At 48.9% G+C, this 17,569-nt stretch overlaps 1 protein-coding gene across 6 annotated transcripts in view; it reads right to left on the reverse strand.

Moving 5' to 3' along the window:
- Nucleotides 1-579: 579 nt before the first annotated feature.
- Nucleotides 580-17,569, reverse strand: part of LDLRAD4 (low density lipoprotein receptor class A domain containing 4) — a 281,786-nt gene continuing 264,796 nt past the window's right edge. For 4 of the 6 annotated variants that reach the window (XM_050708600.1, XM_035565323.2, XM_050708599.1 and 1 more), the window contains 3 exons: nt 11,373-11,527; nt 2,514-2,567; nt 580-1,254 (listed from right to left, as the gene is read on the reverse strand). In XM_050708600.1, the coding sequence (XP_050564557.1) occupies nt 712-1,254; nt 2,514-2,567; nt 11,373-11,527 (752 nt within the window). In that variant the 3' untranslated portion in view covers nt 580-711. Of the gene's footprint in view, nt 1,255-2,513; nt 2,568-11,372; nt 11,528-14,307; nt 14,473-14,797; nt 14,933-17,569 lie in introns of those variants that run through there. The other 2 variants (XM_035565327.2, XM_035565326.2) reach the window with 2 other exon arrangements.

Genomic DNA, 17,569 nt, shown 5'->3' on the forward strand with positions numbered 1-17,569 from the left:
ATGTTAGGCTAAGTCCTGTCCCCTTTTTCTAGCAAAGCCGGGGGGAGGGGGGCAAACTTCTCCAGATCACTTCTGGGGCTCAATCATTATTCCACAGGTGAAAAGACAACATATAGAAGAACTTCACATAAAACAGTTCCCTCATATATATTTTTAAAACATTAAGATAGTGCAACTTTTTAAAACACATTTATCACAACACAAATTAATTTCTTGCATTCATCTAAGTTCTCAACTTTATACCTTGGCACACAAAACAGGAATTTTGATTCATATTTAGAAAAAATGCACGCCCTGGGAGAAAAAAAAAAGCTAACTGGCCAATTCTTCCCCCATTTATCTAGCAAAACCTTCTTCTTCTTTCTGCCATTCAGTGAGTATAAAACAGGCTACACCAGCCTCATTTCTGTGCTAAGTTTACTTTTAGAATTAAATAATTGAAATAGTTTATTAAAAAAAAATAATATATCCCCCCCCCCTCCCCTGAAACACTGCTTGTAGACAAACTGAATGGAAGTTTGTATTTCTTTCGATCTGCTTTGCATGCAATTCCCCTGAAAGGAATCAGAAACAAAGAACTGGTTTGCACGTTTGGTTTTACTAAGTTGTACCACGTGAAATGTAACAACATTGTGCACCGGAGCACGGGGGTCTTCCTCCGCCGCCCTGCTTGGATCTCGTCTTCAGTTCAAATGCACCTGGGAGAGTGACTCAGACCAGGTTCCCTGGTTTCCGGTCCTGGCCTTTGCTGGGGACAATTGTGCTCTCTGAATTGTTCTGCTGAAACTGAAGTCTGCTCCCCCTCTGCGAGGGAGGAGGCGCGTTGCTGTGCTGGTGATGGAAAAAAGAGGAGCCTGGGTAGTGCCCCATGACCTCGCTGTACGTCGGGGGCGGTCCTTCCATCCTTCCATTACTGCTGTAGTTGGTTGCACTTATGCCCGAATTGCTGCTTGGTGGGCAGGGGCCCCCATTGTACATCGAGATGTCTATCAAGTCGCTATCAAAAATGGTTCGGTTGGGCGGCGCCCTGACGGATTCCCGGTTGAGCTCCATCTGCTGCTCTGGGTCCCGGAGCTGCAGGGTGCACGGGCCTTGGTACGGCGGCGGCTCTTCCCCGTCCGAGAGGGAAATGGTCGGAGGAAGGTCGATCTCATGCTGCATGTAAGGGTAAGTGGGCTGGAAGCGACTGAAACGGTCCCGCTGCATAAAGGATGGGGCGGTAAACCTGTCCCTGGACCTTGGAGCATACATAATCTGCAACAGGAAGAGAGAGACACGTGGCTGAGCAAAGCACTGCGGGTCCTCCGTATTTGAGAGGAACTGATAAAATGGAAAGTGCTTCTCTCTGTCGCCTATCTTAGAGGTTTAATCCAGCAGATATTGTGCTCCCACGTGCGTGCGCGTGAAAAAAGGGGTAGGAGTTGCAGGAAGGATCAACGCAAGGTATTTGAGAGCAGTTTCACAAAGGAAGGCCGAGATCCTACACAGCTCCTTCTGACATTACAGCATGCAGAGCCGAGATTAGACAATTCTGCTGCTGTACAGAGGAAACACTTGAAATTATTTCTCTCTAATCTTCACAATTAATTAGTTCTGAGGAAATGAAATGTCCCAATGCTGAACTTCAGCTGCAGCTCGAGCCTCCCCCTCCTACTCCGAGTTAATGCAACCCCCCACATTATCAAAGAATTCAGATGGCCGTTTTAAGTACATTTTGTGAAGGTCCAGCATATCGCACGCCTTCACTACAAGAGCAGATCAGGTGTCCTCCGCCCCGCCTCAGTTCTCAGCCAGACCTCAGCCTCCAGGGGGGACTTCTGCTCTGGGAGCGGAAAAAATGTCTCTGGCGTGTTAAGCACTGGGGAAGGTCGGGATTTACAAGAGGAAGTGTTTGAGATACTCTGTGAGGAGCTATTGCTTTTCACTTGGTCTATTCCAAATCTGGACAGACACACCAGCTTCTTAGACCCAGATCTATCAAGTTGCTCTTTTCATTTCAGCGTCCACGCAGGGTCTTCGTCCCCTGACCCCACAAACACAGCGTCAGTTACCACAAAGTTTCAGTTTGACACAGGAGAGCTGTGCCACCACTCAGGACAATGAGTGGCAACGTCTGTGGCTAGCCAGAAGACAGGAAACACTGACGACAGAGAACATGCTGTAAATTCAGGAAAAATACAGGGGGAAGAGCAACAGGCCTCCCAGATTCCACGGAAAACTCAAATTACCAAGCCACTGCATGACACTTATCTGTGAATACCTACTGTGCTACAGGGAGCTGCTGATGGAGATGAGGCATTGGGTAGCTAGAACTTCAGTCTTTTAATTAAAAAAGTCTTAGACATTTACTGAATGGGAATTGAGACAGGCTCAGTTGTCCACATGAATCTGGCTCTTGACCTACACTGAAAAGGCTTCTTTACTTAATAGATGTATGTTTTGAGAGGAGGCGAATATACATAACGAAAAGGAGGAAAGCACATCGCCAAAGATAGTAAGAAATCTGACTTTACCTCTGAAGCACCCTGGCGCGATACCAAGCTTTCCGAAGGCCACAAGCACCCTTCCTGAAATGTAGAAGAAAACACATGAGAGAAATCAATAGATCGCACAACAATCTTAACTCGATACCAAAACTCTTATGAGTAATCAGCTTCTAACAACTGGTTATCTACACCTGGAGAAGTCCCACTCCTTCCTTTTGAGAACTAGAACAACCAGCAGCTCCGCCTCCGATCAAGCCGAGCTCGGCGTGTTGGTAGGGTGCTGAGGTGCCTGGCAGCACGCGGGGACAGCAGGAGGCAGTTCAGCCCTCGTGTGCTGAGCTGGTACCCGTCACCTCCCAGCCGGCGGTGAGGCCACGTCAGCAAGGGCTGCAGGTACGACGAGGCTTGTCTTGGCGGCGAGGATCCAGATTACACGCGGGAGTCAGAACAGTTCACAACAAAACCTGACGTCTGTAACGCCGGTGAAGCGACGTTCACTCTAAACCCAGGAAAATCCTGGTCAAACCTGTCCGTTGCCTAATTCCCTGCGGTAATGAAACAGCCGAGGTTTCAGCCACCAGTTCCCCCCTTCAGCCACTTCCCCAGCCACCTTCTCAGGCCACAGTATTTTCTATCTCATGCCCTAAAAGTCTGTTCTGATACCATACCAATGCCCAGGGCACAATAAAAGGGCAAAGAAAGTATTGTCACTATGGGAAAACAGCTTCAGGTATAGTTTTTTCTTCTCAATTTTTTAGAGTCACAATAACTACTGAATTAATTTATCTTATTGGAAAATTTCAAAGCTGAAAAGGACACGTCAGAGAGACTATAAAGGACAGAATTGATTTTTTTTCTTCACTAAGACTGTAATTATCTGGTCATGAGCATTGTCTTGGTGCTAAGTAAAGTTTCATGATGTTACAGACAAGAAATTTCAGGAACAGGAAAGAAAATGCATACTGCCCCCAAAAGCATTACCCTGTATAGACTACCCTCAATCCTACTGTACCGCTTTTTCTCACCATAGCATCTTTGAACATACTTCAGATGTAAAAATAGACCTAACTAGATGTTCAGCATGGCACTCAGAGACCAAAAGCCGTCTGTGATCTTGTCAGGAGAGTCCAGCACAGAGGAAAGCTGCTCTAAGAGGAATCTCCCACAGGATTCAGCTGTTAAGGGAAATGCTTCAAATAACAAAGCTGGTCAATCACTTCTCTTCTGTAGCTTCAGAGAGCAGATATAGAAGGCTGACAATTGCAATTATTTACAACTTCCTTTTGCAAGTGTCCCCACTCACAAAGGCCTGATATAAAGGACAAATCTTGGGTAGGTTCATATGCTTCAGTGGCTATATGAGATTTTGTCAACTGCAGAAATTATAACTGTATAACTGTAGTGGTTCAAATTATGAGTATCCACCTTCCTTTCCACCTCTCCAACAGCCAGATGCCCTCATTTTGAAATACCTGAGGTTGTATTTGCACAATTAAAGACAAGCAAGTTATCAGTAGCTGGCCAAACAGGCTCCAACTTTGTGGCAGTGAAGTAAAATCTATTAGTCAAAGCTGAAGTGCCCAATTAACAGCCCACGAACTACATACACGTCCCGTGCTGCCCAACAGCAGGTTCCTTCAAGCGATGGCTTACAATAGGGTAGTGTGTAGCTGCTCCCCACGCCGAGAGGGAGCGGGACCTGCACGCTGTGCCTCGGCGCCCAGACCTAAGAACCAGCCCTGGAACCAGCAGCATCTACCAGCAGCAGCCTGACAGAAGACTGGAGTTGCTGTGTACTTCTGAGATCCTTAGGATGCAAGGGTGTGTAAAACACGGCCTCTGTGACGGTGTGTCCTACAGCCCACCTGTGTCCTACGCTACCACCTTCCCGGAGGTTTTCTGGGGAACGACCAGCAGGCTGAGTAAGTCATTTGGCAACAGCCACCCCCCAGTAAGATCTCTCTCCCATGAGCCAGACAAACTCCCCAGGCAGACGGCTGGTAGCACGTGCTCGGCACGTCCGTGTTTTGAAATCACCGGGCTCACACTCCACGCACAGACCCACCTCACACTAATATCCAGGCTGGCCCAGCCCCGTGGTGGGGGAGGCTCCCATCACCACGGCAATAAGCCCAGGCCAGCTGACCCAATGTAAGAAGAGGCACTGCACTCTTACTGTGATTCTTTCTTAATGCATGCACAAGTCTTAAAATCAACAGCGCGAGAGGCAAGGAGAAAGGAAAGGAGCTGGCAGGCACCTGTGCCTCCAGCACTCAGCTGTAAAGGAATCCTTGAATCCTGGTAGGAGAAGAACTTTTTGTACAGTGACTTGCACTGAGCAAGGGCTCTCCTACACTGAAAGAAGAGGAGAGCAAGATGACAATATGGCAAGAAAATGACAGACGGGGGACAGACAACAAACAACATGCCAATGCTTAATTATGAATGGTTCTGTGGGGTTCATATTTATGTATTTGAAGGACAGTACAAAACAGGAAAATTATTTATGCTTAATATCATGTCCAACAGCTAACAGAAAAACTGGGAAATCAATAAAAACACATTGAAGCACTTTGCTGAATCTTGCTCTGAAATGCTACAGAAGTTTTCTGATCTTTGCCTTCCATAAACACACTCACTCCCTCCATGGGGTGCCATCTGTCTGAACAAGAGAATTGCATGCAAACAAGCATCTGCCCCATCTTGCCAATTCTGGCCTTTTCAGCCATCCTACCTTCCTGGAATCATTGCACCCACCACAGCAGATTTATTATCTGCCTTCCTCAAGTCTCCACCCAAGGAAAATCGTCTGTCCCGACACCAGGCAGGATGGTTTTTTTATATAGGTCATACATCATGTACCTGCTTCTTGTGTGTACCTGGTAGCCTTGGCCCATTCAACTTGCTCCTTCTTAGGCTACAAGTCTGCAAGCGTGAGCTTGAATATTTATAAGCGCCATGGAGGGAAAGCCCATGCGTTCATTCCCTGTGTTGTAATCGTTTTTAACACGGCTAGGTTGTGGAATGAAAAAGGGTATGAGTCTCCACGGTAAATCCCAGCTCCTACAAATAACGCCAGAGCAAGCAAAATCTGACGGCTGCAGCTACGTCTTTTGCTGACTCTAGCTGTTCCTGGGTTTCATGACAACTTACAGAAATAAATGTTGTGATTAGGTTTTGAAATAACAGCGTCATTTAATAAATCCAGCTGGGCGATTACTTAATTATCTTGTGGTAATGATCATTTACGTCAATGTTTAGAACTTAGGAGACTGGATAAACCCACGATAACGTGCTTAATTTATATTTTACGAAGATTTATAGCCTCTAGAATCAAACAGTTTAGGAAGATGACTTTCTAAGGCCACTTTTAATCACTGAGCCTCCTGGAGCATACGTTGTGATCCAACCTCCATGGTTCAGCATCTGCACATTGACGGATGGGAGGAAAGAAACTTACTGGAAGATTTTTTAACTCAGGATTAATTTCAGGTAAGAATGTATGCTCAGTAAGAAAAACTCCTCAAACTGTAATGAAGCAAGACAAACCCATACAATCACAAATTTGCTTATTTACTGACTCCCTTAAGGAGATTTTCAGGTGGTTTTTTTTTCCACTTTTTACTTTTTGACAATTAGAACTCTGCCTGAAATGGTACTTCCTGGGAACAAGTCAGTTTTTCACTCTCTGAAATGCAGTTATGGGTATTAAGAAGGTCCCTCTCTTCCCCCTAACTAAATTCAAATTTTACATATACAATTTTACACACATACATATAAAATAATACCCCTATCTCTTTCTTGCAGGTGAAGTGTTTCAAATGGCAGTGCAGTTTCCGATTTTGGCCCTAGGTGGCAGTGATATATTACAGCACATTTAATCAGTGCCTCACTCGAGGAACACACACAGGTCCGTTCCTCCCTGCCCTGCCTGTTCTCAAGTTGATGCAGAGCATCACAGCTCTGAAGATCACAACACTTCCCCTCCCAAACACGAGCAAGGCAAAACTACTGCCTTGTCCCTAACAGAACAACAAGAGCAAGACTGCTTCTTCCTTTATAAGCTTTTTTTTCCCCAAGGGCAGGAAAGGTTACAGCATCTTGCAGAATGGCACACTACCAACAAGAAGTTCAAGAGAGATAATTATGGAGAGAGTCAGAACTCTCACTCTTATTCTGCCTCCTGACATTTACAGCGGTTATTTCTGTTACTTGATGCTTTAAAGTCTTTACTTCCCCAAGCTCACAGCACTTTGCCACCTGACGTAATCTTCATTTCCTGGAAGTGGAGGAAATACGCATTATTATGCTTCCTCCTTGATTTGGAGATGAAGCAAGCTGCCCAAGGTGACACGCTGAGTCAGTAGCCACCAGGAGCCGGCGCTCCTCGCTTCTAGCCCTACCTGAAGACTGATGATGCTGCCCTTATTAAAGCTGTTCTGGCTTTTTTGTGGTGGACTTCAAAGAGCAGCAGCCAGCACACGCTGTCCGTCCTGGCAGGCAGAAGGAGAACACGGTGCGCGTCCCAGACGTTCCTGTGAGCTGATGCCTGGTGCAAGGGAAGAAGTCTGGCCAAGCAGGGTGTTCTCACCACCTACGCTCCCTCCTGGCCACCGACTGGGCTCTTGTTGACACCGGGGTTTTCTTTCCTTTGCACGGTTCGCTAAGAAAATGAGAACGGGTGGGTCGGGCATGTCAGCAGGGAACAGAAGCAGCAGTGCTAACGCTGGTGGGGCAACAGGCAAGACAAACATTTGCCATCTCCAACAAATCCACGTAGCTGGCAACACTGCCGAGTATTTTCTCTCGCCCTCCTGCTTTTCCACTTTCCTTCTGAAAGAGCTGTCCTGGGCAAGAGCACGGTGCTTTTACAGCCATGCTGCTGGATCTCAGCACTATCAATGCCGGTCCCATCGCAAGCTGAGCAGCCCTAGCGGCGACGCTGCCCCCATTTGGGAGGCAGGGACACGGGAGCTGGTCGGGGCACGCATCCTGCGTGATGGACACGGGCGCTCCGCTGCCAGGAGCGGGACTGGGGCAGCCCAAGCATCTGGTACTCCTTCAACATCGATTTGTAAGAAAACAAGACGTAAAGAGTGAAGCCGCCAGGATGGGAAGAAGGAATCAATTTAGCAACATCAGAAGCTCATTAAGCGCCTCCCTGCAAGTCACTTTGTTAATCAGCTTTCCCTCAGCATCCCCCTGGAAATCACGGGTGATGACACCCCAAGTTAATCACCAGAAAGCAAGATTTATCTTGGTTTTGTCCCGGCGAGGAAAAGACCGCGCTGGCAGCCGCACGTACCTCCCCTGGGACGCCAGACGGTCGTACCCCACGCACAGATGCGCCGCTCTGGGGCTGCCACACGGCTCCATCCCGAAGCCCTTGGCGCTGCCGGATACATCCCTGTTCCCACTGGAGAGGAGGCATTTCTCCAGTGCCGGAGCCCCGACCCCCTTCCCGGCCCTCTCCACCCCGCACAGCCTTTGGTTCCCCCTCGGCGCCATGTGCCAAACGCCGGTGGCTTGGCCAGCAGGGGGAAACGTTCAATGTTTTATGCAGCGAGACACAGACACCGCTCAGTACCACACGTCCTCACTTCGGGTCGCCACTCAGGCCAGCACAGCTGGCGCTCAGCTCACAGTTGTCTCCCCCAGACCCGTATTTCTGCTGATATTACAACCGTGGTTAAATTCTGCCAAACATAGTGTGTTTTAAGGGTTTGTACGTTTTAATATCCACACCAGGAGATGGGGGGCTTGCCCTGGGAGGTGAAGGAGCATCCTCAGCAGCACCACGACAGGAAAACCCAGTATTTCTGAGCCCTCAAGAGACTGCTGTGTCCCAGCTGTGGGGCTGTTTAAGGCCTCAGCACACTAGTTGCGGTAATAAAATACAGACAGACCAGGGAAAAGACTGGAAGGTGGTAAGACCCCAGAAGGGATAAAAAGGAGGGGAAAACAGAAAAGAAAAAATAAAAATTTTAAATGGAACTGATGGGCACGCAGAAAAGCACAGTTACAGAACAAGAACGCAACAACTGCATTTCAGCATGCATTTGTTGAAAACCAACTCGCAGATTTTCTGGGACCAGCCTCTTTTCTGCCCTTCAAGTGTTGCTCACACTTGGGCTTCTAGAGGTATTTCATCTTCTTTTTAATACCCTGATTTCTGGACAATGAGAATTTCAACCTCTAGGCCTTTTTTTTTTCTTTAAAAAAAACAAGAAGGAAGTTCAGCCAGATGAAGAAGAAACCCACGAGCACGTAAGCACATGTTGCATTTCATTATTTCAGAGCCCTGACCCCACAAGTTTTACAGGTGTGAGGCTGGCGATAAAGGCAGTAGAGAATTCACCCGTTCATTTCTGTTGCACTTGTAAAAAGAAGCAGAATAAATGAGATTGGCAGTGGGTGAGCTGGTCTTCAGGGCGGCTGCAGCTCAGCTGTTGGAGGGCACCCTCATCCAGAAACAGGACAGGCTTGAGGAAAAGGCGCACAGCTGAACGCAGCACAGGCATGAAGGGAGACAGAAACAAAACAAAAACAACAACAAAAAAGGCCCATCTGAATAAGAAAGGGCAGATCCTGTCTCTGGCTACGCCTCTGCAACCTCGGTCAGGCGAGGGGTGGTTTCTCTTCATAGTTCCCTGCAGGAACCAGCTAGTTCATTTACTGGTTTTGTTTCAAAAATACTGCTGAACTTCCCGTTTTCGTTCACCATTTCTCTACCGACAAAAGGCCTGAGTCCGAATGACATTCCCTCTACGCATTAGTGGTTAATAGACATTTAAATCCATTTTCAGAGTCTGCACACCACAAAAGACCTGTTCCCTTGGAAGAAAACCCACTTCCCATCAGCACTCGCACGCGGACGGAGGCCTGCCTGGTTAAAAGGCAGGTGTATTTTACAAGGTACAACCTACCCTGCGCCTTACAGCGCACGCTGCCTGTTCGCCTTGTCCAATCCACTCTGCTTGGGACGGCACGACTGGACTGCTCATTTCCAGTTTCACATCACCAACCAAGCGCGTCCATTCCCTGCTCCTCACGCACTGTACACTGCTCCTACGGTTTGCGCTGCAAACAGAGCACGGCTAGTTTCCACCAGACTTTCCTTCTGATGTCTAAGATAAAGGAAAATTCAGAAGTATTTGATGTCTGACCTCAGAGACTGCCAAAGGTCTCTTCCCCGCATATATGACCTTTTTTAAGTATGGCTTCGGCTTATCAGAAGCCAAGATGAGTAACAGCGATGACAAACCCACATCAGACAGTTTCCGGAAGAATTAGTAACCACTTCTTGCCAACCGATTACCAATTCCCACAAAGTCCTCACTTGACTGTCGCCATCGATACTTACAAGGGTGCCATCAAACTGAAACTGAGTCAGTGTTTTAAAGATGATTTAAGAGCAGTTTTGGATACTAAAGCGGCTCCCGAGTCCCCAGTGTCAAATCCGACGTCCTTATTTGCAAGGAGATGATGTTTCCTCCCTGGCTTCCAAGAGAGAAGGCGCCGTTCACTCTAATAACAGACCATACTAACGAACCGTACACAGGAAATAATGGGTTTCCTCATGCATTTGACAGCTCGCTGCCATTTTAAAAGATTTGTGAAGATGAAAATGTGTTTCCTTTATCTCAAATCATGTCATTTTAGCTACTTGTAGCAATTACAGTTAACACTTTTCAGACAGAAGTGTGGTTCTTAAATTAGTGTGTCCATTTCAAAAAAACTCTCAAATTAATCTAGTCAATTTTTCCAGCCCAGAAGTCCACAAGGTTACGGTTTCGCAAGCTGTAGTTTCATCTGTAACTAAATTAGAGCTCGACACTCCTGGTTACCAGAACGATGGGCACCAAGGCTGCCTCCTCCCGAGGAGACGGCTCCTCTCTTTCCTCCGCAGCCTCCAAGGTGTAAGAGTTAGTCACCTCAGCGAAAGTTGTTAAAAAGCAACTGGTTTTCAGCCAGATTAGCTCCCTGAAGCACCTCGTCATGTCCCTGTGACACGGAGCCCAAAGAAGGAGGTTGAAACACACAACCAGGATGGAAAGAAGGGTAAGACAGTGGACTGAAGAGTGGTTTAAACTATCATGGGACTGTGCCTTCCAGTTACAATCTCTTTTTTTTTTTTTTTTTTTCTTTTTTGACAGCAGTAAATACAACCAGGTTGCCAGGAATTCAATCCAGGATTCAAAGCATCAAAAAGCTACACCCAGCGCATCCCACCCAGCAAGCTTCTGGCTCCCGAGGCAAGTTACGAGCCCCTTTACTGCTGGGTTGACTTGGGACAGCCTTGGAAAATCTAGATGGAGATTAAGCCTTAAGCCTCTGGCTCCCTAACAGGACATCTTAGCCACTCCAGGCCCCTGAGAAGGATCACTTTCCTAGCATTTTCTTGCTGCTCGAATTAAACATAAACACGGCGTTCTCCTGGGCAGCTACTGGTCTAGTGTTTTGGATCCAGCAAACTGTCACTGCAGCTTCACAGAGCAGTAATAGTGGTAAAACTCCAAGATATTAGTAAATATCTGAAAAGTCACAACACAAATGTCAGTTCTTCATACCCCAGGTGATCCCCATTTAATCCCCTTCCATTTCCCCTCATGCCACAGCAACAGCAGCGAACAGGATGCCACACCTGAGCTTCCAAACACAAAATGAAAACACGCTACGTAGAGCATAGCAGGGCCTAAGAATACTCAAAGGCAGTAAATTTTAAATTTACATTCTAATTTTTTCCACTGACAAATCCAATGACAGTACTGAAACTAACATTGGAAGTTTTTCAAAGAGTTGTGCGTATCAGAGCTTCTCTGCAGGCTTGGATGCAGACGAGTACAGCATGAGGGAAAGGGATTTGGTAGAAGGGTTTGTACTCACCGTCTGCAAAGTTTCTTCCTGTCTTCTGCTTTGGCTCTGCCGGTTGATAAAAGAGCGTGTCGAGAGTTTGTAATGGTTCAACAAGCAGATGATCACTACCACCATAACAGTTATAACCACAATTATAATGATGATTTGAACAAACTCCAGTTCAGCTAAAACAAAGAAGAGAAAAAGAAAAAAAAGTCAGTCACAGACAGAATGTAATTCATCAAAGGAATAGCCCGAAAACACTTGGTATTTCATCAGAATTGATGCCGTCCACTTTGCAAAGTTTTGCAAAGAAAATGATGTCCTAAAAAGTATGAAATGTTTCACTTTTTGGCATTGCTAATCAATTGGTATGAGTGACTGCAGGTCTAAGTTGAGAAACTTCTGGGTGATCCTCCATCACTTCCTTTACAGGTAATAAATTCTTCAGCATAAACAATTCCATTGGGTAACAAAAAACAGAACTTATTTTAAAAGCCACCTGCGACACCAGTAGAGGCCAGAGGGCTCTATAAGCTTCAAAGCAGAAGTCACTGAGAGAGGACTCCGGACACTGTATCTAGTGCTTCAATGATTGCTATTCTGCTGCTGGACTCAAACAACAAAACAAAAAAAGATCAGGAAGACTACAGCCGGGAAAACTTTTCTTAATTTTTATCAGCTAAATCGTGTGAAGACCTAAGTCAAGCTGCAAACAGCCTTTTTCTCCTTTTGGACCTACACCAAGTGCCTTCTTTAATTACTTACTTCTCTCCAACTAGAGTAAAATTAACTTCTCTAGGACACTCCCATTCAGCTAAGCGTCTAAAAAAAGAGTTCTGGTACTCAAAACCAAGACATGTTCCACCATGGCTAAAAAGAAACCAGGGTCTTAGCTGTCGCAAGAGATACGATTACAATTAGCGCCGTCAGAGCCCATCACCTTATCAAAGGTCCCCCCCATGCACAAATACTGAGTATATTTAGAAATGAGTTGCTCGCAGCCACTCTTGCACCCTTCCAGCTCTACTGGAGCAGCACGGATGAGCAATGTAAGGGAAGAAATTGCCCTTTGGAAGTTACAGTCATAGATATTTCTATGGAAACTGTGCTGCTCGCCAGGGATGCTCTCATCTTGAGAGACAACTCCAGGCAATGGGAGGAGGTCTCCGGTTGTCACGCAGGTAAGAAGCAAAGCAGCAGCAGGAGTTGCTCAGTTCTCAGCACTTTGCAGAAACGACCCTACTTTTGAGCACCAAAACATGAATTTGAGGAAACCGATGTCAAATTCCTTCCTCTCAAAAGCCAACGAGAAAAGAAAAATACCAGAGAAAAAAAAAAAAGAATAATAAAGCCAAAGCAAACATCAGAGAAACAAGCTTGTTCTCTCTTATCTCCTTCATTTGTAGTCATCCTCACCCTCCTGTGCAATACCAGTAGCTGAAGCTTACGCAAACACAACTATGAAGCCAAGCTAGAAAAATGTCCTTCACGCACAAAATGCGAAACCACCTGTGGTGGAGCTAAAGGAAACCCCAAGGCGGTTTCATTATTCTCGGACTCCTTTCAAACACTGTGACCACCACCACTTACAGATATTTCCTTAGTCAGCACTTTGCTCTGCTTTTGCCATCGGCCCCGTATCAGCAACGGCCACTTTTTTTCCTGAGTCACTTGAGATGTCACCACCAAGAGATCCAAAGGCAGGAAGCATGAGAATCAATCAAAAGCAACCCCCCAAAACAGTGTTGAACTACAAAATCATTTTCTCCTGGCTCAAAAGCACAGAATACAGGCTTGCCACAGCCAACAACCGCTGCAATTCAGATTTCTCTGGCTACTGAGTACCAAAGAGCTTCTGTACCCCAAACCCTTTTTTTCCCCGGCTTGGGTCCACACAATACTTCAGACTGGAAGTTGAGAGACTGTTGCTAAAGGGCAACATGCAAAGTGAGCAATGTTGATTTAGGCTTTCCTAGAATGCAAAGATCACTGGAATGACATGTTGCTTCTGTATCTGCCAAGGGCAGAGTCTTCTAAATTTATCGAGGTCCCAGCGTTTCAGCAGTGGGGGACAGCACCTCTCCTTTGGAAATCAGGGCTCAGGGCTGTCAGCGTTTCCCTCCGGCAAGGGGAGGAATCACTTGGAGACGTTGGGCTAAAATGTGAACGTATATTGGAATCGCAGGAGGATTTTCCAAGTTCAGTGCTGCACTGCAAGCACGAAAACGCCACAAAGCATCCTGCTGAAGTTCAGGAGGAGAGGAAGACGGCATTCACCCCCTTCTTCCTCCAGCCCGGTCCTCCCCCTAGTCACTAGGTTATTATTAGGAGAAGAGAAAGAGCAAAAGACACGAACAGAAGCCGTCTCTGTTTGCTGGCACCACTCAAGGCAATGGGAACAGCTTCTGACGGCTGCTGACACACACTTAGTCACTTGGGTCCCTCGCCCCCCCGCCGCACGTGTGCCGTGTATAACAGCCCTCGCAGCCCCGGCGCTACCTTCCAGAAACGTAGTTTTCCTAATAAGGGCTTTTTCCATAAATAAAGCTGGGGAGAAAGCAGGGGGAGGCCAGGGGGTTGGGGCAGCGAGCCAGTTTTACCTCCCAGTGCCTGCTACATGCAGGCTGTGGCATTTACGCCAGGTTTCTTTTCCAGGGGGGGAATTTTTCCTCACAGACACACAGCACGAAAAAGGCAAGGGCAGAGTTAATAAAAACGCCTTCCACGAAAAGTAAAGGAAAAAGAAAGCGGGGAAATGGCTTGTTATGCTATAGACATGCCCACGTCGTCCTATCAGTACCCCTATGCGAGGGGACGAGGAGCTCCTCACCGCCACCCGCAGCCACCCCCCGACACCCAACGCCCCCCCCCGCCTGCCCCATGGCGAGCCCCGGGGGGCTCTGCGCCCCCACACCCCCCCCTCACGCCCCCGCAGCCGCCAACCGAGCACGACCGGGGGTACCTCCGTCCGCCACCAGCTCCCTTAGCCGGGCATCCTTCCCCGCCGTGCCGTTAAGCCGCTCGGCGGCCATGCTCCCGGCCGGGCCCCGCATCACCCGCCCGCCCCGGGCTCCATGCGGCCGGGGGGAGCCGTGCGGGGGCCGCTCCGTGCCTCAGCCCGGCCCTGCCGCCGCCGCCTCTCCCGGCCCAGGGCAGCGGCGGGGCCCGGCCCCGGTTACCGGCCGCCGGCTGCCATGGGGCGGCGGGGAGCTGGGGGGGGGGGGAGCCCCCGCTGCCCTCGGGTCGCGCCTAACCTGGTGAGCGGGCTTTGTCCGCACGGGGGTAATTGGGGAAAATAAAAATAATAATTAGAAACGACGGGGAGAAAAAATAAGGTCCATCGCCGCCGCCGCCGCCCCCATCCACACACCCACCCACCCAGCCACCCCCACGCGAGACCCGCGGGCAGCGTGAGCGAGCGAGGGGCAGGCGCGGAGGGTCGGGCAGCTTACCGCGCCGCTCCGCTCTTTAAGCCGCGGCCGCCCGGCGGAGCCTCCTCGCCTTCCTCCTCCTCTTCCTCCTCCCGCCGGCTCCGCTCCCTCCTCCTCCTCCTCCTCCTCCTCCTCTCCTCCCGCCCCCGCCCTGCCGGCGGCCCCGGCGCCGCTCGCCTGGGGGAGCCCGCGGGGAGCCGCGGCCGGAGGGGAGCGGGGCGGTGGGCACGGCGCGGGCACGGCGGGAGGCGGGGCGGCGGCGACCGCTCGCCCCAAAATGGTGGCAGCCCCCTCAGGCAGGGCGCTGCCCCCGCTGCCCCGCCGGGCTGCTCCCCCCCGGGGGAAGTTTAAAAAAAAAAAAATAGAGGGGGAGGGGAAAGAAAAAATGCCAGGGATCTCGGGCTCCGGTTTCATGCGCGTCCTTGGCAAAACTCCCAGCGGCTGGCTTCCCTTTAACCCCTCTGCCTGCCCCGGCCCGGCCAAGGAGCCGCTTTTTCTGTCTGGTTTTCGGGCAGAGCAGTTCCCAAGCCCAGGGGCAGCCACAGAGCAGTGTGGTGGCTGGGACTTACAGGTGCCTCTGGCCGTGCCGGGTGCAGGAGCAGCGCAGAGCCCAGGAGCACCCGCTCCCCAGAGCAAGCGCAGTGATCACCCAATGCCCTCCACCTCACAGGTTTCCTCCCATCCCTGCTTAACCCGCAGGGCCAGCCTTCCTCCGAGGTCCTCGTTATTTCTCCAGATCATGGAGATGGCCAAGCACCCAGCAAACACTCAGACCATGGGGCCATAGCCACTGCTCCCCACACACCTCACATCTGCAGACCAACCCCATGGACCAGTCTCAAAAAGACAACCCCTTGACTCAAAGTCAAGGAGAAAAAGCCAGGAGGAGAGAGGGCCTCAGAGAAGTGATCCCGCTTGGATGTTCAGAGTCTTCTCAGTTCTTGAAGGGCATTAACCCACAGCATAGAACAACTGCTTTGGCAAGTTCTCCGTGTAGAGAGACGGGCACGCTGCATAACCCACTCCTTTCCTACCTGCCAACATTTGTTTAATAAGATATTGTTGCACTGGTGCAGGCAGAGTGACTGAAAACTGGCTACAGACTGCTGTATCCATAGGCGAAGCAAGTGCTAAGCAAGTGCTAAGCATCCTCAGAGCAATGTTTGGCTCCTGACCTATTTGTTAAGAATTTATCATCAAGTTTCAAGTTTCAAGCCCTGTAGGAGCTGAACAACGGGGCAACAAGTGCCAGATATCCCATCAAAGCAGGTCCATGGGGACCTGCTTCCTTCTCGGATTGCCTGCCTTATCGCAGAGGTTTTACCCCGACCTAAAACCAGCACGGCCACGCTGGAGAAAGAAAGGGCTGAAGCTCCCCAAGCAGGCTGCGGCATACCGAGTTGCAGCGCTCCTCCACAAACCATTACAAGTCTAGCATATTAATGATAAAGCCGAGGGCTGGTTAAACTGGGTAAGTTTTAGGTGAAATTTTATCAAGCCTATAATTGCTGTTCTGCCTCCTATCTCCTCAGTCTTGACTGTGGAAACAAAAAACTCATTCTGGAAGCCACAGGACGCAGACCTGCTTTTTTATTTTACTAATAGCAGAGATGGTAATCTCTGAAACAGAAGAAAACACAGTCAATCTTCAGTGACCAAAACTGGGCAGACACCATTTTGCAACGTGACTTTCCCATTTACACTATTTATCCTTTTTTTTTTTCCTCTGCTACTCTGCAGACATTAACAACTATACCAAAAGGTACAAAGCTGGTGAAGAGTAAGAGAAAAAACATGGCCTTGAAACTGGAAAATACGGGCGTGCTTCCCCCTGCTCGCTGCTAGCCTGTGTAGGTCACCCACCTGGGGAATCTGGGTGGTGTGGGGCTGGCCACAGACGAGCGGATCAGCTCTGATCTGAAATCAAATGGCTTGCTGCTCGCTGGGTGAGCGCACGAGAAAAGGAGGTGGGAAACAGTCGTGGTGGGACAGAGCGGGAGACCAGCAGAGCCCTTCTGGTGGGGGCTTGCGCCTGGGCTGGCTTCAAGCAACCGCAGACGTGCACGATGACTTCCCATGCCCCCAGCTCTCAAGCTGCCACCTCCTGGGGTAAATTTTCACCCTTTTGGTTAAATCTGGCATTTACAGGTTAAGTTTGTCGGAAAAAGTTTCTGAGGAATGACACCACACCAGGAAAAGTAAAAGTGCCTTTCCCATTTGCGGTGAATTCAGGTAACTTACGTGCCCGCACATGCACATCTAGATATATTATGTCATTGTGTTTAACGTGATTAGGTGCAAGGAACCAAACAGATGGGAGCAGCGTGGAGATTAGTGACGCAAGCGAGAAGAAGCAAGTTTTGGGGAGGGATTTAACACAGAAGAGGAGAGTGTTGAAGGCCTCTGAATTAACTTGCTGTTAAAGCTGTTCTTTACTCTGCATTAATAGGAAGGATTGTGAAATTGATTTCTTTTTTTTTCTTTCTTTTTTTTTTTTTTTAATCACTCTTTGCAATCCTCAGTTAAAGATCTGCCTCCAAATCTTGTTTCCTAGAAAAACCCAGCAGTCCTTGATGCGCACAGCTAGCCACACAGCCCACATGCTCCATGTGCTGGCCACGCCTCCGGTAGGTTGTTTTCCTGTGCTGGACGCAGGGTTCAGTCCGGGACACAGAATTATAACATGCTGTTTGAAAAGTAATCACATTTCAGCCCTGACTATCCTCGCTTTGTTTACACTGGCGAGTGACACCATCTACTCGTGAGCTATCCCCACTGCAGGTCCACCCGTCC

The sequence above is a fragment of the Cygnus atratus genome, chromosome 2, assembly GCF_013377495.2.
Source record: "Cygnus atratus isolate AKBS03 ecotype Queensland, Australia chromosome 2, CAtr_DNAZoo_HiC_assembly, whole genome shotgun sequence".
NCBI lineage: Eukaryota > Metazoa > Chordata > Aves > Anseriformes > Anatidae > Cygnus > Cygnus atratus.